This window comes from Taudactylus pleione, unplaced genomic scaffold (assembly GCF_031769625.1).
Source record: "Taudactylus pleione unplaced genomic scaffold, aTauple2 ptg000493l, whole genome shotgun sequence".
In the NCBI taxonomy this organism is placed as follows: domain Eukaryota; kingdom Metazoa; phylum Chordata; class Amphibia; order Anura; family Myobatrachidae; genus Taudactylus; species Taudactylus pleione.
The window spans coordinates 2,053,379-2,079,784 of NW_028284895.1; the positions used below are offsets into that span (position 1 = coordinate 2,053,379).

The window sequence follows — 26,406 nt, forward strand, 5'->3', positions numbered from 1 at the left end:
CAGGCTGCATAAGGCATTGCAGTGGATAATTTATGCACGCCCCTGCAACAGCATTCAAACGCCCTGGCACGCCTGCATTTCACCGACCACCGCCCCCGTCACCACTCACAAACAGCACTTCCTGTCAATCACTCTGCGATGGGTCTGCATAGTCACTGCAATTGCTGTCCCGATTGCAGTGGCCAGTTTGCACAGCTGCACTGCGATGCATACACAGAACGCAACAAGGCTGCTTTATCAATCATATTTCTGGTTCCTAGTGAATGATAAGCTGCAATCTCAGTGATGTCACTGGTTCCTAGTGACTGGATTGGCTGCATTCTCAGTGATGTCACTGGTTCCTAGTGAAAGGATAGGCTGCATTCTCAGTGATGTCACTGGTACCTAGTGAAAGGATAGGCTGCATTCTCAGTGATGTCACTGGTTCCTAATGAATGATATGCTGCAATCTCAGTTATGTCACTGGTTCCTAGTGAAAGGATAGGCTACATTATCACGGATGTCACTGGTTCCTTCCTAGTGAAAGGATAGGCTACATTATCACGGATGTCACTGGTTCCTTCCTAGTGACTGGATAGGCTGCATTATCAGTGATGTCACTGGTTCCTAGTGAATGGATAGGCTGCATTATCAGGGATGTCACTGGTTCCTAGTGAATGGATAGGCTGCATTATCAGTGATGTCACTGGTTCCTAGTGAATGGATAGGCTGCATTATCACGGATGTCACTGGTTCCTAGTGAATGGATAGGCTGCATTATCAGGGATGTCACTGGTTCCTAGTGAATGGATAGGCTGCATTCTCAGTGATGTCACTGGTTCCTAGTGAATGAATAGGCTGCATTATCAGGGATGTCACTGGTTCCTAGTGAAAGGATAGGCTGCATTATCAGGGATGTCACTGGTTCCTAGTGAAAGGATAGGCTGCATTATCAGGGATGTCACTGGTTCCTAGTGAATAAGCTGCATTCTCAGTGATGTCACTGGTTTCTAGTGAATGGATAGGCTGCATTCTCAGTGATGTCACTGGTTCCTGGTGAATGGATAGGCTGCATTATCAGGGATGTCACTGGTTCCTAGTGAATGGATAGGCTGCATTATCAGGGATATCACTGGTTCCTAGTGAATGGATAGGCTACATTATCAGGGATGTCACTGTTTTTTTCCTAGTGAAAGGATAGGCTGCATTATCAGGGATGTCACTGGTTCCTTCCTAGTGACTGGATAGGCTGCATTATCAGTGATGTCACTGGTTCCTAGTGAATGGATAGGCTACATTATCAGGGATGTTACTGGTTCCTTCCTAGTGAAAGGATAGGCTGCATTATCAGGGAAGTCACTGGTTCCTTCCTAGTGACTTTTTGGCTGCATTATCAGTGATGTCACTGGTTCCTAGTGAATGGATAGGTTGCATTCTCAGTGATGTCACTGGTTCCTAGTGAATGAATAGGCTGCATTATCAGAGATGTCACTGGTTCCTAGTGAATGAATAGGCTGCATTATCAGGGATGTCACTGGTTCCTAGTGAAAGGATAGGCTGCATTATCAGGGATGTCACTGGTTCCTAGTGAATAAGCTGCATTCTCAGTGATGTCACTGGTTTCTAGTGAATGGATAGGCTGCATTATCAGTGATGTCACCGGTTCCTAATGAAAGGATAGGCTGCATTCTCAGTGATGTCACTGGTTCCTAGTGAAAGGATAGGCTGCATTCTCAGTGATGTCACTGGTTCCTAGTGAAAGGATAGGCTGCATTATCAGTGATGTCACTGGTACCTAGTGAATGATAAGCTGCAATCTCAGTGATATCATTGGTTCCTAGTGAAAGGATAGGCTGCATTCTCAGTGATGTCACTGGTTCCTAGTGAATGAATAGGCTGCATTATCAGGGATGTCACTGGTTCCTAGTGAAAGGATAGGCTGCATTATCAGGGATGTCACTGATTCCTAGTGAAAGGATAGGCTGCATTATCAGGGATGTCACTGGTTCCTAGTGAATGAATAAGCTGCATTCTCAGTGATGTCACTGGTTTCTAGTGAATGGATAGGCTGCATTCTCAGTGATGTCACTGGTTCCTGGTGAATGAATAGGCTGCATTATCAGGGATGTCACTGGTTCCTAGTGAAAGGATAGGCTGCATTATCAGGTATGTCACTGGTTCCTAGTGAAAGGATAGGCTGCATTATCAGGGATGTCACTGGTTCCTAGTGAATGGATAGGCTGCATTATCAGTGGTGTCACTGGTTCCTAGTGAATGGATAGGCTGCATTCTCAGTGATGTCACTGGTTCCTAGTGAATGGATAGGCTGCATTATCAGTGATGTCACTGGTTCCTAGTGAATGATAAGCTGCATTCTCAGTGATTTCACTGGTTCCTAGTGAATGGATAGGCTGCATTATCAGTGATGTCACCGGTTCCTAGTGAAAGGATAGGCTGCATTCTCAGTGATGTCACTGGTTCCTAGTGAAAGGATAGGCTGCATTCTCAGTGATGTCACTGGTTCCTAGTGAAAGGATAGGCTGCATTCTCAGTGATGTCACTGGTACCTAGTGAATGATAAGCTGCAATCTCAGTGATGTCACTGGTTCCTAGTGAAAGGATAGGCTACATTATCAGGAATGTCACTGGTTCCTTCCTAGTGAAAGGATAGGCTGCATTATCAGTGATGTCACTGGTTCCTTCCTAGTGACTGGATAGGCTGCACTATCAGTGATGTCACTGGTTACTAGTATATGGATAGACTGCATTCTCAGTAATTTCACTGGTTCCTAGTAAATAAGCTGCATTCTCAGTGATGTCACTGGTTCCTAGTGAATGGATAGGCTGCATTATCAGTGATGTCACTGGTTCCTAGTGAATGGATAGGCTGCATTATCAGTGATGTCACTGGTTCCTAGTGAATGGATAGGCTGCATTATCAGGGATGTCACTGGTTTCCAGTGAATAGATAGGCTGCATTATCAGGGATGTCACTGGTTTCCAGTGAATAGATAGGCTGCATTATCAGGGATGTCACTGGTTTCCAGTGAATGGATAGGCTGCATTATCAGGGATGTCACTGGTTTCCAGTGAATGGATAGGCTGCCTCTGTTTGTACTTAATCATTTCATTTTATTCATTTACAATGTCAGTTCTGTCATCTAAAGAAAGTATAAATTATGTTTTTTTTTCTGTTTCCGAATTATTGCAATAATAATGCAGTATAATTAATCATATAGTATATGTCTCCATTACATTGGTTCATGTGAATATAGGGCCTGATTCAGACCCACTCGCGAGCGGCTGTCCGCTCGCAAATGGGTCGATGTTCTGGACTGAGCATGCGCACGACGGAGGGAGCTCCGTCGTGCGCATGCGCCAGACGCAACGAGCGAAGGAAAGTCCTTCGCTCGTTGTGTCTGATCAAAGGGGGCGTGCTGTCGATGTTGATTGACAGCACGCCCCCTTTGGTGGGCGTGCCGGGGGCGTGCCTCCCTGACGGGGGCGTTCCCACGGGAACGCCTCCCGTCAGAAGCCGGCCCACTGACATCACTAGTGATGTCAGTGGGAGTGATTTTGGCTCTGATAGAGCCAAAATCACTCCGGAGCTTGCGGTTGAAAACCTCAACCGCAGGCTCCGGCTCGCAGTTTCGATGGTCGCGATGGTCAAGACCATCGCGGCCATCAAACTGCACGCTCGTATAGCCTGTGGGTGGTGACCCACAGCTATACGAGCGTCCAGGAGGACGCTCCATTTTCATGGAGGCCGGCCCTCATTCAGAGCGTGCGCTCTGCTCAGAGCGTACGGCTCTGAATGAGGGCCATATTTCCTTAGAACTGAAAATTGTTATATGCCATTTTCATTCCAAATCAGCATTTAGTTTTCCTTCTCCTCAAGCTGTTACGCCTTGGAAATATCTACATTTTGATTAATTGAAGGGATTGCAGGCACTACGAGAGGTGCAGATGTTCCAGAGTAACTGTATGCTCCCCTGAGCGGTGGAAAAAAATAATAATAATAATAATAATTTTTTATTTATTGTCTGTGAGATGGTGGCAAGCTGCCGCTCCTAGCTGTGTGCTGTGGGGAGGGGGCTGTGTGCTGGGGGCTGCATGCTGGGGCTGGTGGCTGTGTGCTGGGGAGAGGGAGAGGGGGCTGTGTGCTGGGGGCTGGTGGCTGTGTGCTGGGGGAGAGATATTCTACAAAAAACTAAATGCAGCATTAATCCCCAAACAATGCCCAGAGTTCTCTCACATCTTTCAAGGTTTGTCAAAGGACAACACACGATACACAGATCTGTATTAAGGACAACAAACACTGTATAATGCTACAGCACATACATGAATTACATAGTTTACAGTATCTTAGCCAGAAATCTAATTTAATTTGACTTTATAGTGAATGCTGGCGTACTAGATGTATGTACTGTATCTGCTTAGTTATGCAGGAACAGCTTGTATCATTTTATGGCATTTTCCTATGGTGCACTAAATAGTGCCAGGGCATGCTGGCATTTGTGGTTGTCCATGTGCCATCCCCTTGCTCTGCCATCCCCTTTGGCCAGCAGGCCATGCTGTACCTGGGGATGCGGCCAATATACCGACTGCGGAGATTTCATCACTCAGAATGCCGGCGACAGAATCGCGACACTAGTCAGAATCCCAGCGCCGACATCCCGACCGCCGGAATCCCGAAGGTAAGTAGCGGGGTTAAAGGGAGGGTTAGGCACTAAGGGGGGAGGGTTAGATTTAGGGTGCAGGGAGGGCGTGGTTAGGGTTAGGCACTAGGGGGGGAGGGTTAGATTTAGGGTGCAGGGAGGGCGTGGTTAGGGTTAGGCACTAAGGGGGGAGGGTTAGATTTAGGGTGCAGGGAGGGCGTGGTTAGGGTTAGGCACTAGGGGGGGAGGGTTAGATTTAGGGTGCAGGGAGGGCGTGGTTAGGGTTAGGTACTAGGGCGTAGGGTTAGATTTCGGGTACAGGGAGGGCGTGGTTAGGGTTAGGCACTAGGGGGGTAGGGTTAGGTTTAGGCACTAGGGGGGGAGGTTAGGGTCAGGCACCGGGGAGGCAGGGTTAGGATTAGGGTGCAAGGGGGACGGTTAGGTTTAGGCACTGGGGAGGGAGGGTTAGAATACTGACCGACAAGTGTCGGTATTCTGACCCTGTCAAGCTGCCAGCGTCAGGATTCTGACCAGCGGAATACAGAGAACCGGCATCCCGTACCCATCCCTGTTCCTGTTGTCAGCAAAGGACAAATTGTAATTTTTCTGTTGAGGTTCTTGCCCATGATTTTGGGGTAATGCACACTAGGCTCCCACGTTTTATTATATATAAATGATTTATTCCTGTCTGCAAATGTTAAATTGTATTGCTATCTGTTACCCGTATGTCCCGAAGGCTCTGCTGGTCTGAAATGTGCGCATGCGCAGACCGCAATCCCTCACATGCGCAGACCGCAATCCCCCACATGCGCAGACCGCAATCCCTCACATGCGCAGACCGCGATCCCTCACATGCGCAGACCGCAATCCCCCACATGCGCAGACCGCAATTCCCCACATGCGCAGACCGCGATCCCTCACATGCGCAGACCACGATCCCTCACATGCGCAGACCGCGATCCCTCACATGCGCAGACCGCAATCCCTCACATGCGCAGACCGCAATTCCCCACATGCGCAGACCGTGATCCCTCACATGCGCAGACCGCGATCCCTCACATGCGCAGACCGCGATTCCTCACATGCGCAGACCGCAATTCCCCACATGCGCAGACCGCAATCCCTCACATGCGCAGACCGCAATTCCCCACATGCGCAGACCGCGATCCCTCACATGCACAGACCGCGATCCCTCACATGCGCAGACCGCGATCCCTCACATGCGCAGACTGCGATCCCTCACATGCGCAGACCGCTATCCCTCACATGCGCAGACCGCGATCCCCCACATGCGCAGACCGCGATCCCTCACATGCGCAGACCGCGATCCCTCACATGCGCAGACCACGATCCCTCACATGCGCAGACCGCAATCCCTCACATGCGCACAAAGCAACAAGCAGGGGTCTAGGCACAGACCCAACAAGGCAGATTGGGCTGCCGCTATACTGTAGCAGGGGAGTGGATGCTGATTGGAAGTGCTCTCTCTGCTAATTGCAGTCCGTACTGGCAGTCCCAGGGGGAAGCCACTTCCAGGCTGTTACTGGGGTGGTGGATTTTACTGGGAGGGGGAAAGAGCCCTGCAGCCCCTAGGTAAGAATTGCCACTGGACTCATATCAGATTATACCATATCCCTTAGGTCAATAGATAAGTACAGTAGATACATTTTTATAAAGTAGTAGAAAATAAATTTGCATTCATCAAACCAAACTCTGGGCCTGATTCAGGGGTCAATGTTGCCCAAGTGCGCATGCGCACGACAGAGGCGGCTCTGTCGTGCGCATGCGCGAGACCCGAATAACAATGGCCAAGCCATCATTATGGGTCTCGCACCAAAGGGGGCGTGCTGTCGATGGTGATTGACAGCACGCCCCCTTTGGTGGGCGTGCCGGGGGTGTGGCTGCCCAGACGGAGGCGTTCCCATGGGAACGCCTACCGTCTGGGGCCGGCCCCACCGACATCACAAGTGATGTCAGTGGGAGTGCTTTTGGCTCTGATAGAGCCAAAAGCACTCCAGGGCTTGCGGCATACGAGACCCTACCACAAGGGTCTCGTCGCAAGCCCGATGGTTGCGATGGTCTTGACCATGGCGACCATCATTTTGGCCGCTCGCTATAGCTGTGGGTGGTCACCCACAGTTATGCGAGCGGCCAGGAGGCCGCTCCAAAAAGTAAGAGGGACGGCCCTGATTCAGAGCGAGCGCTCTGTCAGAGCGTCCAGCTCTGAATCAGGGCCTCTGATTGTCTGAACTGTTCTTAGACATATTAGATCATAATAACATACAGTCAGGTGACCATGCCGGGACATTGGTGCCAATGCCATCAGTCAATTCTAAAACTGCTCATCTGCACATTAAGGGCCGTATTCAATTAGTTTCGCCTACGCGATAAAGTTTCGCATGCCGGGCTTTTCGCCTACATCACGTATTTTAGCTGCAGAAATTTATCGTGCACGTACCTGCTATTTGCCCTATTCAATTCCAAAAGACGCAAAAACGGAGACACGCGGAGTCAGAACAGTCGAAAAGTGGTGTCAGAATCGGGGAAATCAGCCTGAACCCTCCAAAAAGATGCAGAAACATTGGGGATCAATGTCGTAATGCCTAATTAGCCCTAATAAAACTATTTTGGGTACTTAACTCGCACAATTGCCACTAATTAGCGTCTATGCACAAGTGGTGAAGAATGGCATAAAGCAGGATTTTTTGGAGAAAATTAATAGTCCTGGCACATTCGGGGCACCTGAAAATGGGTGCAAGCATCTTTTAATGTCTTTAAAGTGTAGTTTTAATAAAAGTGAAATTCCTCCATCAAAAAAGCACCTGCAATCCCAAAAACACTTAACCCCTTCTTAGAGAACCCCCAGAACCTTATTTCGCTAGTTTGCGAATTTGTCCCCCCACTTTGTGCTTTTTCGCCCCCAAAATTGAAAGTACTTTTTTGTGGTGTTGAGTTTTCTTTTAAGAATTTTTTGACACAGTTGCCCATTGGGGGCTGTTCCAAGGGTTCTGAGTGGTTTTCCCACGTTTGCACCCTAAAATATAAAGAATGCTTTTCTTTTCTCCTGCTATTCAGAGGCGAATCCTTTTCTCCTATTACAATGCATTGACTTACCGCGTACGCGAATAGCAGATGGAATTGAATACGGAGATAAGTTTCCGACTGGATATCGGCTTTTCGCTTTTGATTGAATACGGCCTATCTATGTGTGAGTGCACTGAGCTGTCTGAATTATAGGACAAGAGGGCATTTGATTATCAGGAGTCCCATAAATCCCCTTTCTTAGCGCACATGGGGCCCCCAGACCACCAGATTCTCATTGCTGGGTTATAGTGTTTGCAAATCGGATGCAAGGTCATAAACCGCTTTCTGATAAAAGATTTTGACAAAATAATAATAACTGTACTGACCCACAGTGTTTCCTTATGAACTCTGTCATTTAGAACTATTTTATAGATAGCAACAAATGACATACAGTAACTACATATATGGTCACTGTTTCACCTCTAGGGGAACAGATTGCTTTGCACATTGACATGATGTCATTCCCATCTGCAGAAGAGATAATCACACCAGGTAAAAGTACGTTCTACAGGGTGTTTCACCCGCTATTGGCCCCAAAGTTTTTCTTATAACTTTTAAAGTAATTGGCTTAATTTAGTGAAATTTGACACAACCCCACCTTGTGTCTGTTACGTGGCCGATATGAACCACACACACTGCCATCCTCGTGGCTCCCTATTTCAATATTGGACTGGGCTGCTGACTATGGCCCTCATTCAGAGCCGTACGCTCTGAGCAGAGCGCACGCTCTGCATGAGGGCCGGGCTCCATTTTCATGGAGCGTCCTCCTGGACGCTCGTATAGCTGTGGGTCACCACCCACAGGCTATACGAGCGTGCATTTTGATGGCCGCGATGGTCGTGACCATCGCGACCATCGAAATTGCGAGCCGGAGCCTGCGGTTGAGATTTTCAACCGCAAGCTCCGGAGTGATTTTGGCTCTATCAGAGCCAAAATCACTCCCACTGACATCACTAGTGATGTCAGTGGGCCGGCTTCTGACGGGAGGCGTTCCCGTGGGAACGCCCCCGTCAGGGAGGCACGCCCCCGGCACGCCCACCAAAGGGGGCGTGCTGTCAATCAACATTGACAGCACGCCCCCTTTGATCGGACACAACGAGCGAAGGAAAGTCCTTCGCTCGTCGTGTCTGGCGCATGCGCACGACGGAGCTCCCTCCGTCGTGCGCATGCTCAGTGCAGACCATCGACCCACTTGCGAGCGGACAGCCACTCGCGAGTGGGTCTGAATCAGGCCCTATGGGCCTGATTCAGAGCCGCTCGTAAGCGGCAGCTCGTTCGCTCCGAGCGATGTTTGCCCAACTGCGCATGCGTACGGATCGTTATACGCATGCGCGAACCAGTCAGTGCGGCCAAAATTCATGTGCTCGCAAAATAGCGAATGCCTGCTAATTTGAGTGACAGGATGAGGCGTATGTGGGTGGTAACAGGGGAAGGTGCTTGAAAACGGGGAGTGGAGATCCGATCGCAGGCGTGCTTAAAGGTCAAAACGGGTGTTTTATGGGTGTGCATATTTAAAACAGCAGCGTCATTGACCACGTCACTGGGTTATTTTATAGCCAGAACTGCTCGCAAAACTGTGGTAGCAAAAACCAACCACAAGAATAGCGAGCAGTTCATACCCTGGTCGATGTACTCGATTAAATCTAATAAATAGTGGACATGACGTAGGATGCGAGCGGCCAGGGGGCGTAGTTTCCCAAAAAACGACCGCAAGTTTTATTCGCTCGTTCAGACCTAGAGGCGTGAACAGACCGCAAAGAGCGAACGGTTCATTTGAATAGCCACCCCTATTTTCTGGACGAGCGAGCGCAAATAGCGACCGGCTCTGAATCAGGCCCTAGGTGGTGAACAGCTGGCCTTCACTTCGCACATGCGTGACCAGCTGGCCTGGATGCTAATGGCGGACACTTTCACCACTTGCTATGACTTCCTCGTGTTTCTCATAGACCAAGGTATATCTGTGTCACATTTCACTAAATTACGTCAATTACTTTAAAAGTGATAAGAAAACCTTTGGAGCCAATAGTGAGTGTAATACCCTGTATTTCAAAGTATAATATATACGTATGTCACTTTCACTTCTTGCAAACAGCATTGAATCTGCAGCTTCATTACATTTCTGGAAATTACTAAAAATTATATATTATTGCCCATAGAGAATTGTAAAGTTTTGTGCAGTGATTTCGCACTGTCCCTTTGCTAGATCTAAGATGTACAATATAAACAGGTTCATCATCACGTTTTAGAAGTTCACTATTAATCTGGGAACCGAACTTTGGGCCTGATTCAGACCCACTCGCGAGCGGCTGTCCGCTCGCAAGTGGGTCGATGTTATGAACTGAGCATGCGCACGATGGAGGGAGCTCCGTCGTGCGCATGCGCCAGACGCGACGAGCGAAGGAAAGTCCTTCGCTCGTTGTGTCCGATCAAAGGGGGCTTGCTGTCAATGTTGATTGACAGCACGCCCCCTTTGGTGGGCGTGCCGGGGGCGTGCCTCCCTGACGGGGGCGTTCCCACGGGAACGCCTCCCGTCAGAAGCCGGCCCACTGACATCACTAGTGATGTCAGTGGGAGTGATTTTGGCTCTGATAGAGCCAAAATCACTCCGGAGCTTGCGGTTGAAAACCTCAACCGCAGCCTCCGGTTCGCAATTTCGATGGTCGCGATGGTCTCGACCATCGCGGCCATCACAAAGCACGCTCGTATAGCCTGTGGGTGGTGACCCACAGCTATACGAGCGTCCAGGAGGACGCTCCATGAAAATGGAGCCCGGCCCTCATTCAGAGCGTGCGCTCTGCTCAGAGCGTACGGCTCTGAATGAGGGCCTTTATTCCAGACAGACTGAGAGACCGTTAATATTTCTGGAATCTTACATTTTTCTCCCCTGTAATGTCCTTAAAGGATGTATGGTCAACCAGCTATATACAATGCAGCGTGACATCTCGAAATACTGTGTATGTTATAACGGGTAAAGTCAGGAACACGCAGTGTGCAGACTATGGCCCTGATTCAGAGCCGAACGCTCTGACCAGAGCGCTCGCTCTGAATCAGGGCCCACCTCCATTAATATGGAGCGTCCTCCTGGACGCTCGTATAGCTGTGGGTCACCACCCACAGCATATACGAGCGTGCAGAATGATGGTCGCGATGGTCTTGACCATCGCGACCATCGAAACTGAGAGCAAAAGCCTGCGTTTGGGTTTTTCAACCGCAAGGCCAGGAGTGATTTTGGCTCTATCAGAGCCAAAATCACTCCCACTGACATCACTAGTGATGTCAGTGGGGCCGGCTTCAGACGGTAGGCGTTCCCTTGGGAACGCCTCCATCTGGCAGGCACGCCCCCGGCCCGCCCACCAAAGGGGGCGTGCTGTCACTCACCATCGACAGCACGCCCCCTTTGATGAGACACTACGAGCGAAGGAAAGTCCTTCGCTCGTCGGGTCTCGCGCATGCGCACGACGGAGCTCCCTCCGTCGTGCGCATGCACAGTGGGGACCATCGACCCACTTGCGAGCGGACAGCCGCTCGCGAGTGGGTCTGAATGCGGGCCAATGAACCTGATTCAGAAATGGTTGATAATGCAGCCCGTGGTCACAGCCGCCCTCGCAATGGTTGCAGGAATATGCGAGTGCTAATCTCAGCCTTCCCTTTGTGCTCCACGGTGCGATGGATTATACGAGCCGCGAGACGCCCACTCTCAGCCTCACTGGTCTGTGTATTTGTGATGGAGATTGTAGACACTCCAACATCAATGCAACATCGGTTGTACCATAGACATTTGCAGTAGCTTAGGGTCTAATGTAGTTACTCTCCTCTAATCCAACTAACATGGCTATTGAAGCTTTGGTATTGTGATTGGGAACTCAGCAGCGCTCCCAGACCCACCCCTAACACCCCCATGAAACGTCCCATTTGCGACCACTTTAAGTCACCCAGTCTCCACCCAGAAACTCCCAGGGATCGCCAACCCCAAGTGCAAGCGATGCCATACACAAGTGCAATCACGTGCGCCGGAAGGATTTCTCTGACTTTTCACCATGCCTAGCAGCAAAACAATCGCTCAACTGCAGGAACAGCGAAAGTAGATACATTGTTATAAAGTCAGTCTCTGAATCCGGCCCATTATCCAGATAATGTCTAATAAAATACAATCTGAAGGGGATTAGAGGATTATTCTAACCTCCGATGTTCTGGCACAGTCAATGGTGCAAAGAATGGGTTTAGGGGAGACTGATGTTAAAGTCTGAATACCATGATTGCCGACATTCTGGCAGCCCCATCTGAGAGGGGCAGCCAGGTCAGTCAAGCAGGGGCTGCATAGGGGTGCATGGTCGGGCATATTAATGGGGGCAGAGCGGGGAACGTGGCCACGGAATCGCGTCATTTTGGCCCCACACCCGTTACACAATGCTGAGATTATCTGCATTGTGAAGCAGGGGGCGGGGTCATGACGACATGATTTAGCGCGATTCGCGTCACCGTCCGCAGTAAGGGTTTGTCTTGGAGTCTCGATGGGACCTGGCCGGGAGGCTTGCCTATTTTTCCGGGTGGGCCGAGAGCTGTATACGATTTTCGGGAGACCCCCGGCCAAATCGGAAGAGTAGATAAGTACAGTAAGCAGAATACTCTCAGTGCTATTTATTTTATATGGGAAATACAAGACATAAATGATAAAACACCTGTGTATAGATGATACTTTATTGAAGTGAGAGGATATAACAGAGTACAGCAAACAGGCGAATGTTTTTTGGATACCTAATGAATTAAATCTACAATATCCTTTTTTAATCTTGCTTAGTCCAGTCTTACTATAGCCGTACATGTATCACTGCACCATTATTAAGATTATTTGAACTAGAACAATACACTTAATTTCTGATAGTCCTAATGTATCTTTTCTTTCAAGCCTCACCGCCTGCCGCCAGCACACCTGCCATGGGGCTCTCCGTGGGTAAATACAAATGTTTTTCTTCTCATCTATGTGACTATTTATTGAAATGTAAAAATATATATTATGCAAATGGTTGGCTGAGTGTAAGGAATAATAAAGATTTAGGGGCCTATGTACGAAGAATGGGGGGGTGGGCTGAGAACACAGCAGTGATAATCCCTGTCCCTGAGAGTTACATCCCGGGGGTTCCGAAGGAGCTTGAGACTCCCCCCGGGTAGCGGACACTGCACATGCGCACAATGTCAGCTACTGTACCAGAGGCTGCGGCCTCTCCTCTGAATATGCCTCCATAGTCATAAAGCGCATAGGCAAACGCAGGGGGGGGGGGGGTTCCGTCTGCCTGGAAGCCTCCCTCCCCAGCCCACACCATGACCACAATAGCAATAGTAATGTAATAGAATTTTACTAGTGCTGCATGTTCTTCACAGTATCACAAATGAAGTAATTAGCACCACCTGTGGATCTTTTAATATGTATCAGTCAGTAATAAATAACCTGCTAGGAGAACTGGAAAACATGCACTGTTAGGGATGTGCTACTATAGAGCCCAATATGTACATATATGTCGTGAGCAATTCTAAGTTATTCTGCTGCTCCCAGACTCCTGGACTTGCTTTAATACTCTGGAATGGTGCCCACATCTAAAATAAATACATTTAGCTCAGGCAGGATGGCCCTACTGCCGCATCTAATGGCTTACTGTGATCACTGGTCCTGTATATGCTGGAATTATGACACACAATATACTATGTATGATGCATACTAAAGCTGGTTAAGTGCTAATTCTACCCTGTTCATGGACTGGCCACACTCACTCTAAAATCAAGCATTTGGAAACCCCCCTCTAGAAATTCTGCGTTTGCCACTGAAGCGGTTTATGCCATCTGAGGATGGCGTAATCCAATGGGACCAAACTCTGAGAAGCTTCGCTTTTTCGCTGTTTGGTACATTATTGCCAGTCTGCAGACCCCATTGACATTAATGGGGACTGTGGACTATAGCGGTAGTTTCATTTTTTCAGGGGATCTTAGGCTGTTGTTACATAGCCGAGATACTGTACATAACATTTTATGAATAAATAGGCCCCTGAGAGGCTCATTTAGCAACGAGTTTTATCATAGTTTTAAAACGCGTTGTGTATGATAATGATGTTCCAGCCGACCAGCTCCCAACTGTCAACTGTTTGAAAAAAGTTGGAAGCTGATTGGCTGGATCATCATTATCATACACATCGAGTTTTAAAACTTGCTGCCTACGATCAAAAGTCATCATAAATGGGCCCCTTAGAGTAAAACGGTCTGAAAAGAAACTTTGTATAACATTCGCCACAGAGGCCAAATTGACCTGATCATCAATAGCAAAGCAAGATCTTCTCTGGGGACAGTTATCACCAAACTGCTGCTCTGTGGCAACATCCAGAGCATTTTGATAGGAGTCCTGGGTATCGGATATGAAATCCGAACAACTAAGGGGTCTATTTACTAAGCTGTGTTAGGAGATAAAGTAAATGGTGATAAGGTACCAGCCAATCAGGTCCTAACTGCAATGTCACAGGCTGTGTTTGAAAAATGACAGTTAGGAGCTGATTGGCTGGTACCGTTCACTTTATCTCCTAACACAGCTTAGTAAATAGACCTGTAAGAGGCTTCTAAAGTAGTCTGTCTTAGCAGGAAAGTTTTTGAGAACGATGATAGTGGGCGCTGAGAGGAAATAGTAGATAGAGCCACTTCATCAAGGGCTGTTGCTTGGGTTAGGTTAAGATGGAAACCAAAGCAGTCATTTTTATGCGGGTAGTAATATCATTGATAAATAACAATGTAAACATGCGCAGTGTCAGCATCCCCTGGAGAAGTCTTTCACTTTGTGAAAAACTTCTACAATTTGCCGGGGATATGACTTGCGGGGACAGCGGTTTCGGTATCCTGCGAGTTCCCCTTTGTACATAGCGGTGATATTTTCATTGAAAGTGAAAATATCCCCGGCGATATGGATAGGTAATAATCGCGGCTGGTCAGCCATTATTAGTAAATAGACCCCCAAATCATATAAAAGTTTAGGGTGCCAATTCAATTAGCCGCGAGTTCCCTCACGGTGCGAGTAAATACTGCACTTATGGTATCTCTAGACCAGTGGTTCTAAAACTCTCTCCTCAGGACCCCACACAGTTTTGAAGGTCACCTAGCAGGTGCACAGGTGTATTCATTATTCACTAACACATTTTAAAAGCTCCACAGGTGCAGCTAAAATCTCACTTGTGATTCTGTGAGACCTGGAAAACATGCACCGTTTGGGGTCCTGAGGACCGACTTTGAGAACCTGTGCTATAGACTTGCGAATTTATGTTTTCCACCCCATGGGGCAAAAACCGTGAGTCCAGGGACGAGATCAGGCCACAAGGGGGGAAAGTTGCGCTGCTGTTGGCAGAGTTTCCACTCCGTTACCACGGTAATTTGTCCTCTTTGCGTTTAATTGAATTGACTCCTATGAATTACGTTGGCGAGTTAGGTAAAGTAGGAAACCTCACATAAGACACTAGGGTACAGTTTTTATAACAAAAATTAAAAAAAGAGCAAAACCAGAATTGTTGAAAATCAATTAGCAAAAATGCAGCTGACAATTTATTTATTCATGTCTTTTTTTTTTTTTAAATGTCCCGTAAATAGCGCATCACATATCACATTATGCCAGCTCCAGCATGTTGAGCAAGAAACATTTTTTTTTTCTTGCAATTGTTCGGCACCCCCCCTTGCCATGTACACTGTACTCTAGGGGTGTAGCACTCTCTCAAACACCATTATTGCAAATTGATTATTTTGCAAACTAGTTTCATAAGCGCCTTGAGCTGCATAAAGTACAGTATATCATAATATATTATCATTTGTTTTTCTTGCTAATAGATTTTAAAGTATCTATAATTTAAGTACTGAGAGCCCCATTTAACAATTGTACAAAACCCATCTAGCGAGTGCTAATGGGGTTATGTTATTCTTTCAGTATTCAACAAACAGTGGTACTCTAAGATTACCGCTGTTTGTCACTGCAATGCTCTCACCACCTTTAGCAGCCTTTCCGGCTTCAGCAAAGCTCTCCAGGCACTGCCAGGTCACCGCCGGGTAAATCAGTCATGCACAAGCGCAGACTGACCAACGCGTAAGCACGTGACATAGAAGCAGGCCGCAGGCAGTGAGAGGCTGCCAGTAACTGAGCGGAGGACCCTGCTGACGTGAAGGATGCCGATGGACCTCGCTAGAGGGATAAGTAATGATGAATACCAGTGGCCCATTCATTTGCATCACTGCGATACTATGTGAAATATTCCGCTGGTATTAAGGTTGGTTAATAAATGGAGCCCTAAGAACTGTCTTTTCAATGTATTGTTGTATCTTTATACAAACTACAGTCCCTGTTGCTATTACTGTCTATACAGGGGTCATGTCAGCAAACAAATACTTGTAAATCTTTCATCAGTTTATAGCGGCCAGGCCAGGCGTCACTCTATGTTCATATTACATCAAAGAGTTTATGAAGGGGCCTTCTCACCTACAAGACTTTAACTCATTGGGGTCTATTTACAAAGCAGTGAAAAGTGATACCCCCCACCAAAGGGGGCGTGCTGTCAATCAACATCGACAGCACGCCCCCTTTGATCAGACACAACGAGCGAAGGAAAGTCCTTCGCTCATCGCGTCTCGCGCATGCGCACGGCGGAGCTCCCTCCGTCGTGCGCATGCGCAGTGCAGACCATCGAGCCACTTGCGAGCGGACAGCCGCTCGTGAGTGGGTCTGAATCAGGCCCAAAGTCCTTTATGCTTTTTTTCTTTAAACTTTGAATTGAACATCAAAGAGAGAATAAGATTGTACGTCGGATATTGTTTTGAGAAAAAAAGACCCAGTTGTTAGAAAGTTCTCATTGGGTACTAAAAGATGATATTTCTTTGCGGAGTACACGTAGTATGGTGACAGGACTTCGGCAATCCTTCCTTTGCATAAACGGCTTTGGATGAACGCGCCCTCCTACCTGCATTTAAGCTGTGAGCAGTAACACCCGCACGTTGCGTGGTCTGTGCTAGTGAATGTGGAGAGAAGACACATATGCTTCATATTTATCCCAATTAAAACTATCTTTTGATTTCTGACTCACAGCGGATTTAGACCAACTACAAGGAACTCCTAAAATCGAAGGTAAAACGGCTTATGTGTTCTCAGGATAAATTGCTAAAGTTACCAGAATATTTTCTACTAATTGGCATGAAAATGGACAATGCATAGAATCTACAGATGGGTCCTCATACATCTAGCCCCCTTGCGTGTTAAACAGCTCTTCTAGTCGCGCCATGCCGTGGAGTGACTCGTTAGCACCAAGCGTTTTACTTGCTTTTTTCCATCAATTGCATCTTATTCGAACAGCGATGTGAATATGTAGCACAAGCAGCTTCTGCTGATTAAAATGACATGCGGCATGCCTATATTCTGTGTGCTACTGCAGGTGTATCTGCATGCGAGACGCTACGTTACAGTATCAGCGGCTGTGACACAGTGACGTAGCATTTTGCATGCAGATACCCCCGCAGTCGCACACAGAACATAGGCATGCTGCATATCATCAGAAGCTGCTTGAGCTACCGCATCGCTGTGCAAATAAGGCGCATTTGAAGGTAAAAAGGTGCACGAAGAGATGCTCTGTGCTATCGAGTCACACGGAGCTCCCACGTTACGTGTAGCGCGACTTGAGGAGGATAGATGTATGTGGACACATCTGTACCCTATTTGTTAGAGAGGGATGAAAGTGGGGTGTGGTATATTTGGTTGACATTCATCATGTCAACAATCATGGTTGTAGCATCGACATGCTTGGTGAAATGTCAATGACAAAATGTCCCTGGTGTTTTAGTGGTGATTTACCAGGTATGACGGCTAGCTGATGAGAACTTCCAGCGGCATGTATCGCTAACCCTAATTCTAGTGCCTAACCCTAACCTCTCCTCCCGTAGCCTAACCCTCATAACTAACCATAACCCTTCTCCTAGTGCCTAACCCTAATTTCCTCTGCCATAGCCTATCCCTCGTGGTTAACCCTAATCCTCCCCTCCCACAGCCTAATCTTAATCACCCCTCCCTTAGCCTAACCTAAACCCTTCCCCTATTGCCTAATCCTAACCTCCACTCCCATAGTCTAACCTTAACCCTTCCCCTAGTGCCTAATCCTAACCTCCCCTGCCATAGCCTAACCTTAATCCTTCCCCTGGTGCCTAATCCTAACCTCCCCTCCCCTCCCGTAGCCTAACCTTAACCCTTCTCCTAGTGCCAAATCCTAATGTCCTCTCCCGTAGCCTAATCCTAATGACTAACCCTAATCCTCCCCCTAGTGTCTAAACCCCCCTCCCACAGCCTAATTCCCCACTGCTGATCTGAACAGAATGTCGGCATTTCACATGTCTACATTGTGAACATGTTAACATTCTGCACATGTCAACATTTTAACACTGTCGACATTCTAAGTGTCAGTATTTTGACTACATACGGTGAAAGTGAACAGGTTTGTTTTATTGGTCAGCCCTAGCCTAAATAGGAATATTAGATGTCATAGAGGAATCACTTATTAAGGAAACATGGATGCGGACTAAGGGTCTGACACAGAATTGGGGACATATTTATCGAAAATGCAAATGTGATAGCTAAAAATGCCTCTGAATGATGATTGTATGTGTTAGGGATTCCAGGCCGGCATCATCATCTTAATGTAACTGATGTCTTTAATGTAGAATTAAAAAAGAAAATAAATACCCCCCCCCTTCCCAGCACTCATAGCCTGGGCTGGTTGCCCCTAATGCGTTGGGAAGAACAGCATGGAGCCCCCCAGCCACAACCAGCACCAGGCTATTACAGACTGGTAACCCTATAACAGGGAAGAAACAGCCCAGCGCTGATAGTGTCTCCCAACAATTGTGTGTGCGCAGTGGGTGTTGGGAAAATAAGGGGTTGGTTAGCAGTAGCCAGTGTTTATGAGGTTTATGGATAAAATCTATCGATGAACTACAAATACAGTAACTGGGATGTATGATCGTTTTATAGTTTATTACCCATATTAGTGTTACATTTGGTCGGTAGAATATGAGTGCATGTTATACAAGTTGTAACCACCTGCTTTGGTCTCTATTTACAGGGGTTGCTAGCAGAGACACCATGATATCAGCTTCTGGAAGTAAGTTTCTGCAAACACTTTAAATATGATTTAAGGATCTATATATCAACCATCAAGTCCCCTCAGAAATGAAAATTCTCTATCACTGCCCATTAAAGAGATAGAAAATCTTCTCTCCTGCAATTTATAAAACAAGAAAGGTCACGGGGGCAGCTGAGTGACGCTCAGATCCTCAGCAACGCTAGGCGGTAACGGTAAAGGTAGCCGTACAGTTCTCCAGGCCAGTGAGTAGACAACCAGCGTATGTGTGAGGTGGCTTACAGAGTTCTGCATGGGGGCGGGAACTGGACACCCGGACTTGGGCTTCCAGATTTACCAACCAAAATATAAAACAAAGTTTGTTTATTTAAAAAAACAAAAACAAAACAACCCTAATATCAATAGTGACAACATTTATTTGGTCAAAGAAGAAACTCCAGATCCAATCTCGCATACTGCAGTGATTCTCTGCAGCTGGTGGCCTGGGCATACCTAATCATGGCTACTACTATCATTGGGCCAGAACAGCTCAGTGTGTGTGCTATGGCATTTCCCGCCAGGTACCAGAGTTTGGGTGGGCGTGGAGTTGCTGTGCTAGATGGCCATCCTGTATGTTGCCTCCTTGGCTACCATCACACCATAGGCCCCAGGTAAAGTCATGTTTTAACAAAGAGGACAATTTACCTCCCTCGCTATCCCCAATTATTCCACTGTGGGTATCCCCTCTTTCCTCCCTGGTCTCTCTCCACACATCAGTGGTCGGGCCTAAACCCGGATTCTTACTCCTGAACTCCCACTAGTCTGCGGGAATCTTCCCACCATAATGCAACTTGATGAGCCTACAGTACCTGGGTTTTCTAGGGAGCTGTTCCACCAGTATCATACTTTTTTCCCCACTCCATGGACTCTTACCTTCGATGTGGACCTGTCTCTGAGTTTGTGCATCTCTGGCTTTACAGTCCAAAGGTCTCCACTCTCTATAATGCCCTACTCCCCAACTCTGGTGCCGAAAAGGGTCCCATTCCACATTAAATGGCACTCTGATTTGGAAGAGCAGTTTGATCAAGAAAAATGAGCTGAGATCTTCAATAGTGTCGCAAAATCATCCATTCATGTCTCCATTAAAGAAAATGCATATAAAGTGCTTGATTGTTGGCCCTTTGTCTCCATCTACCATGATGTCTTGGATGCCTGCTGGAGGAATTGCGATCAGGAGGAGGCTTTTCTGCACATCGGGTGGAACTGGTCCAAGCCTCAGTCCTTTTGGAAGGACCTCACCACTGTAACTTTTCAGATCCCTTATCTGCAAATTCCTCATGACCCGAAGTACATACTACTCCCTTTCTCCATCACAGACTGTCCTAAACAGCCTTCTAATTATGATATATACAGAGTATCATTTTAAGCACTCTATAACCCTGCTGCCAATTTCAGATAAAGAGGTTCACCCCGTCCTTTAAAACAATGTATTAAAAGTTAAGACAAAAAGTATCTGGAGCGGAGTTTGTTCGAAGTCAAGGGAAGCAAATCTTCTGTTTTATTAGAGTAATAGTTCAGATACTTTTGGTCTTAATACACTTTCTAATTACGTCATGAGTGCTACAACTTGCTGCCTTTTGGAAGCACTCACTGCCCCCCCCCCCATCCCCCCACTTCTATTGCCTCAGTCTGTAACAGGGTGTGGTACATATATCAAAAAGAGTACAGGTGTGTCCTCATGCACCTAGCCTCAATGCACCATACATCAAGACGCCTAGCGTGACTGAGCTGCTCTGGGAGGTGTGGCGTAATGTCCTTTTCTTTACCTTTTGCTTCTCATCCGCATTGCAGACAAACCCCGCTCACGGTGTACTAGAGACGCCGGGCTGCAACTTTAACCGCACAGGAATTAGTTTTATACATGTAAAAAAAAAATCGCAGATGAAGCGCGACAGAACTTGTCATGGGGAAAAAGCCGCGGTCGCTGCAACGTAGCACTTTGTTCGCAGGTTCAGTCTCACACAGATATACAAGTGCCGCAAATCAAATTGATCAGTGCAATTTAGCAAAGTAGTTTTGTCATACCGAGTGTGTTTAATTATGCAAATAAGATGCACATTACACAATGTACATCTGTACATCATGAGAATCCTGAGGAACTCCCCCATTTCCTTACTAAAAGTATGGTCTCACTGGACCCGATGGCATAATCCTTCCCCCTTGGCGGTCTATTTACTAAGCCGTGTTAGGAGACAGAGTGAAAAGTGATAAGGTGCCAGCCAATCAGCTCCCAACTGTCATCTCCCAGACTGTGTTTGAAAAATGACAGTTAGAAGCTGATTGGCTGGCATCTTATCACTTTTCACTCTGTCTCCTAACACTGCTTAGTAAATAGACCCCTTGATCTTTAATATTTGTATTTACTGATGCTTTTCGGCCTGTCAATGTCTCCTATCGTGGAACCCCTGCCTCATTCCTTTACCTCTCTTCTTTTCCTCCTCTTGTTCCCTTCCCTTTAAATATATGAAAAATGCTGTTAATAGTTTCCTGGTTACTGGACTGTGGGCCTAACTCAGCAAGGAATGCACGGATGCAGACGCACGCAATCGGCCGATTGTTGCGTACTGCATATGCATCGAGAGTGCGCAAACTAGCTACAGCGATGAGAGCTGCATGTGCAGAGGCTAGGCAGGCGCAAAGCACAGTGATTGACAGGAAGTACCGTTTGTGGGTGGTGACGGGGGGAATGGTGGGGAAACGCAGGCGTGCCTGTGCGTTTGAACGGCGTTTCAGGGGCGTGCATATTTAAGCACTTGCGGCGACGGACGAAGCCTGAGGTCTTGTTGTACGCAGGAAGTGGCAGGAATCCTGCGTGAAGTCAGGTCAACCACTATTATGCTAATGTGTTCGATGGTTCTAAATGTTACCGATGTTTCCACTGTCCTGAGTGATATAACAGGACGCACGTCAAGGGAAGAGGGTGGTATTATGTAGTGCTGGGAGTAGGCTTGTTCTGCGTGCGTATGCATTTATTAGCATATACTCGCAAAGGTGCGTGCGTCTGCCTCCGTGCGTTCCTTGCTGAATCAGCCCGTGTCCCGTCTGTGCTCACATTTATTATTGTATCACCATTTCTATGACTTTTTTTTAGTGCATTTAATAAATACTTTGAAGGGGGGGGAGGGAAAAAAACTAAAAATAGAAATAAAATAGCCACAAAAAAACAAAATGCTACCCTATCACACACCTCGGTCAATCTATTGAGATCCAGACCATTAGGGGAATTTGTAAAAATATTAGACTCTAGTTTATCTTAAGCATGGTAAGAGCCTCGCTTTGTCATGTGGTAGGGGTGAAGGTACAAATTGCATCCAAAAACTTGTCTAAAAGGAAGAATTGGGTTTCAGTTGAGAAGAACAAGTGGGTGGGCTGACTTGCTACTGCCTTGCTATTGAGTCTAGTAGGAGAAGTGTTAGAGAGTCAATAATGGGCAATGATAGAACACCGCTAAGGTGGAGGTAGGTGTCTATAATTTATTCCATTGATTACCCCTGGAAGAGGACAATTACAGATCTCTGACAGAGCTCAGGCTGTTCAGGGTCGATAGTGTGGAAGACTGAAAGCTGTCCGGACTTTTTTTTTTTTTTTGAGATGTATCAAACCAGGGAGACACATTATATAGATAAAAGTGATAGGACACTCCCATGCAAGTGAAACGCATTCCATCATACCATTGCACACAAGTTCCAATTTGCCACTAATGTGGCGGTTTCGACAAGAACACTTGGTAGTCAGGCCCATGCACTCGTAGTTCTACAGAAACAACAAATGTTTTTATCAGGACGACAATCCCAACTGTCATGTTTCCAGGGCGACACTGGACTGGTGTACAGAAAACTTTGTAACCCGGATGGACCTGCCAGCTCAGAGTCCAGATCTTAACCTGATTGTGAACCTCTGGGGTGAATTTAAGCGACGGGTGCGTTCTAGGCCGACCCGACCACCTTCAGTTGTCATAGTTGGTCACTGTACTTGGAATGGCAAAACATACCGCCTGCTGTTGTTCAAGGACTTGTGGACAGTTTGCCAAGAAGGGTGTCTGCAGTAATCACTGCACTTGGTGGACCTACAACGTACAGACGTCATTAACCTATCAGTGTCCAATCACTTTTTTCTACAAAGTGTATATAGAGACATTGGCGTAACTGTAGTTGGGGCCCCCAGACCCAGCTCTAGAACCTTCAAAATGTTACTATGGGGGCCCACAAAGTTCTGGATAGAGAAGTTGTTCATAGCAACCAGTCAGTGTGATACATATCCCCCATTGTCTGTTAGGTGAATATAGCATGTGGTGTGCATAATAAGTTATTCATATCAGTCCTGAGACTTCATGGTAGTTTGTTCCTGTTCCAGCTCCGGGGGATGCAGACAGCAACATAACGCCAGCAGATGAGAGTAAGTAAATGCCATTCACAGCTGAGCTACGGCATTTATTATTAATCATCACAAATCAGCAGCGCTATAACCCAGTGCCCACATTATCCTATACCTAATACCCCATGTCAGAGCGTGTGATTACCTACAGTATTTATTATTAATCACTAATCAGCAGCGCTATAACCCAGTGCCCACATTATCCTATACCTAATACCCCATGTCAGAGCGTGTGATTACCTACAGTATTTATTATTAATCACTAATCAGCAGCGCTATAACCCAGTGCTCACATTATCCTATACCTAATACCCCATGTCAGAGCGTGTGATTACCTACAGTATTTATTATTAGTCATCACTATTCAGCAGCGCTATAACCCAGTGCTCACATTATCCTATACCTAATACCCCATGTCAGAGCATGTGATTACCTACAGTATTTATTATTAATCATCACTATTCAGCAGCGCTATAACCCAGTGCTCACATTATCCTATACCTAATACCCCATGTCAGAGCGTGTGATTACCTACAGTATTTATTATTAATCATCACTATTCAGCAGCGCTATAACCCAGTGCTCACATTATCCTATACCTAATACCCCATGTCAGAGCGTGTGATTACCTACAGTATTTATTATTAATCACTAATCAGCAGTGCTATAACCCAGTGCCCACATTATTCTATTCCTAATGCCCATGTCAGAGCGTGTGATTACCTACAGTATTTATTATTAATCACTAATCAGCAGCGCTATAACCCAGTGCTCACATTATCCTATACCTAATACCCCATGTCAGAGCGTGTGATTACCTACAGTATTTATTATTAGTCATCACTATTCAGCAGCGCTATAACCCAGTGCTCACATTATCCTATACCTAATACCCCATGTCAGAGCATGTGATTACCTACAGTATTTATTATTAATCATCACTATTCAGCAGCGCTATAACCCAGTGCTCACATTATCCTATACCTAATACCCCATGTCAGAGCGTGTGATTACCTACAGTATTTATTATTAATCATCACTATTCAGCAGCGCTATAACCCAGTGCTCACATTATCCTATACCTAATACCCCATGTCAGAGCGTGTGATTACCTACAGTATTTATTATTAATCACTAATCAGCAGTGCTATAACCCAGTGCCCACATTATTCTATTCCTAATGCCCATGTCAGAGCGTGTGATTACCTACAGTATTTATTATTAATCATCACTATTCAGCAGCGCTATAATCCAGTGCTCACATTATCCTATACCTAATACCCCATGTCAGAGCGTGTGATTACCTACAGTATTATTATTAATCACTAATAAGCAGTGCTATAACCCAGTGCCCACATTATTCTATTCCTAATGCCCATGTCAGAGCGTGTGATTACCTACAGTATTTATTATTAATCATCACTATTCAGCAGCGCTATAATCCAGTGCTCACATTATCCTATACCTAATACCCCATGTCAGAGCGTGTGATTACCTACAGTATTTATTATTAATCACTAATCAGCAGTGCTATAATCCAGTGCCCACATTATTCTATTCCTAATGCCCATGTCAGAGCGTGTGATTACCTACAGTATTTATTATTAATCATCACTATTCAGCAGCGCTATAATCCAGTGCTCACATTATCCTATACCTAATACCCCATGTCAGAGCGTGTGATTACCTACAGTATTTATTATTAATCACTAATAAGCAGTGCTATAACCCAGTGCCCACATTATTCTATTCCTAATGCCCATGTCAGAGCGTGTGATTACCTACAGTATTTATTATTAATCATCACTATTCAGCAGCGCTATAATCCAGTGCTCACATTATCCTACACCTAATACCCCATGTCAGAGCGTGTGATTACCTACAGTATTTATTATTAATCACTAATCAGCAGTGCTATAACCCAGTGCCCACATTATTCTATTCCTAATGCCCATGTCAGAGCGTGTGATTACCTACAGTATTTATTATTAATCATCACTATTCAGCAGCGCTATAATCCAGTGCTCACATTATCCTATACCTAATACCCCATGTCAGAGCGTGTGATTACCTACAGTATTTATTATTAATCATCACTATTCAGCAGTGCTATAACCCAGTGCCCACATTATCCTATACCTAATACCCCATGTCAGAGCGTGTGATTACCTACAGTATTTATTATTAATCACTAATCAGCAGTGCTATAACCCAGTGCCCACATTATTCTATTCCTAATGCCCATGTCAGAGCGTGTGATTACCTACAGTATTTATTATTAATCATCACTATTCAGCAGCGCTATAATCCAGTGCTCACATTATCCTATACCTAATACCCCATGTCAGAGCGTGTGATTACCTACAGTATTATTATTAATCACTAATAAGCAGTGCTATAACCCAGTGCCCACATTATTCTATTCCTAATGCCCATGTCAGAGCGTGTGATTACCTACAGTATTTATTATTAATCATCACTATTCAGCAGCGCTATAATCCAGTGCTCACATTATCCTATACCTAATACCCCATGTCAGAGCGTGTGATTACCTACAGTATTTATTATTAATCACTAATCAGCAGTGCTATAACCCAGTGCCCACATTATTCTATTCCTAATGCCCATGTCAGAGCGTGTGATTACCTACAGTATTTATTATTAATCATCACTATTCAGCAGCGCTATAATCCAGTGCTCACATTATCCTATACCTAATACCCCATGTCAGAGCGTGTGATTACCTACAGTATTTATTATTAATCATCACTATTCAGCAGTGCTATAACCCAGTGCCCACATTATCCTATACCTAATACCCCATGTCAGAGCGTGTGATTACTTACAGTATTGTCACATATCATGAATGTCTTCTGATCTATTTCAGGCACTTTTCAACCATCTGACATTACCCCCACAAGTAAGTATGACAGGGCAGGCACCTGACATTACTGCCACAAGTAAGTATGCTAGTGCAGACACCTGACATTACCCCCACAAGTATGCTTGTGCACACACCTGACATTACCCCCACAAGTATGCTAGTGCAGACACCTGACATTACCCCCACAAGTAAGTATGACAGGGCAGCCACCTGACATTACCCCACAAGTAAGTATGCTAGTGCAGCCACCTGAAAT

At 46.2% G+C, this 26,406-nt stretch overlaps 1 protein-coding gene across 1 annotated transcript in view; it reads left to right on the forward strand.

Annotated features, from left to right (window-relative positions):
* Positions 1-26,406, forward strand: part of LOC148502553 (uncharacterized) — a 193,630-nt gene that overhangs the window by 145,833 nt on the left and 21,391 nt on the right. The window contains exons 20-24 of the mRNA XM_088449715.1: positions 12,628-12,672; positions 16,816-16,854; positions 18,836-18,874; positions 23,246-23,287; positions 26,154-26,186. Of these exons, the coding sequence (XP_088305841.1) occupies positions 12,628-12,672; positions 16,816-16,854; positions 18,836-18,874; positions 23,246-23,287; positions 26,154-26,186 (198 nt within the window). The remainder of the gene's footprint in view (positions 1-12,627; positions 12,673-16,815; positions 16,855-18,835; positions 18,875-23,245; positions 23,288-26,153; positions 26,187-26,406) is intronic.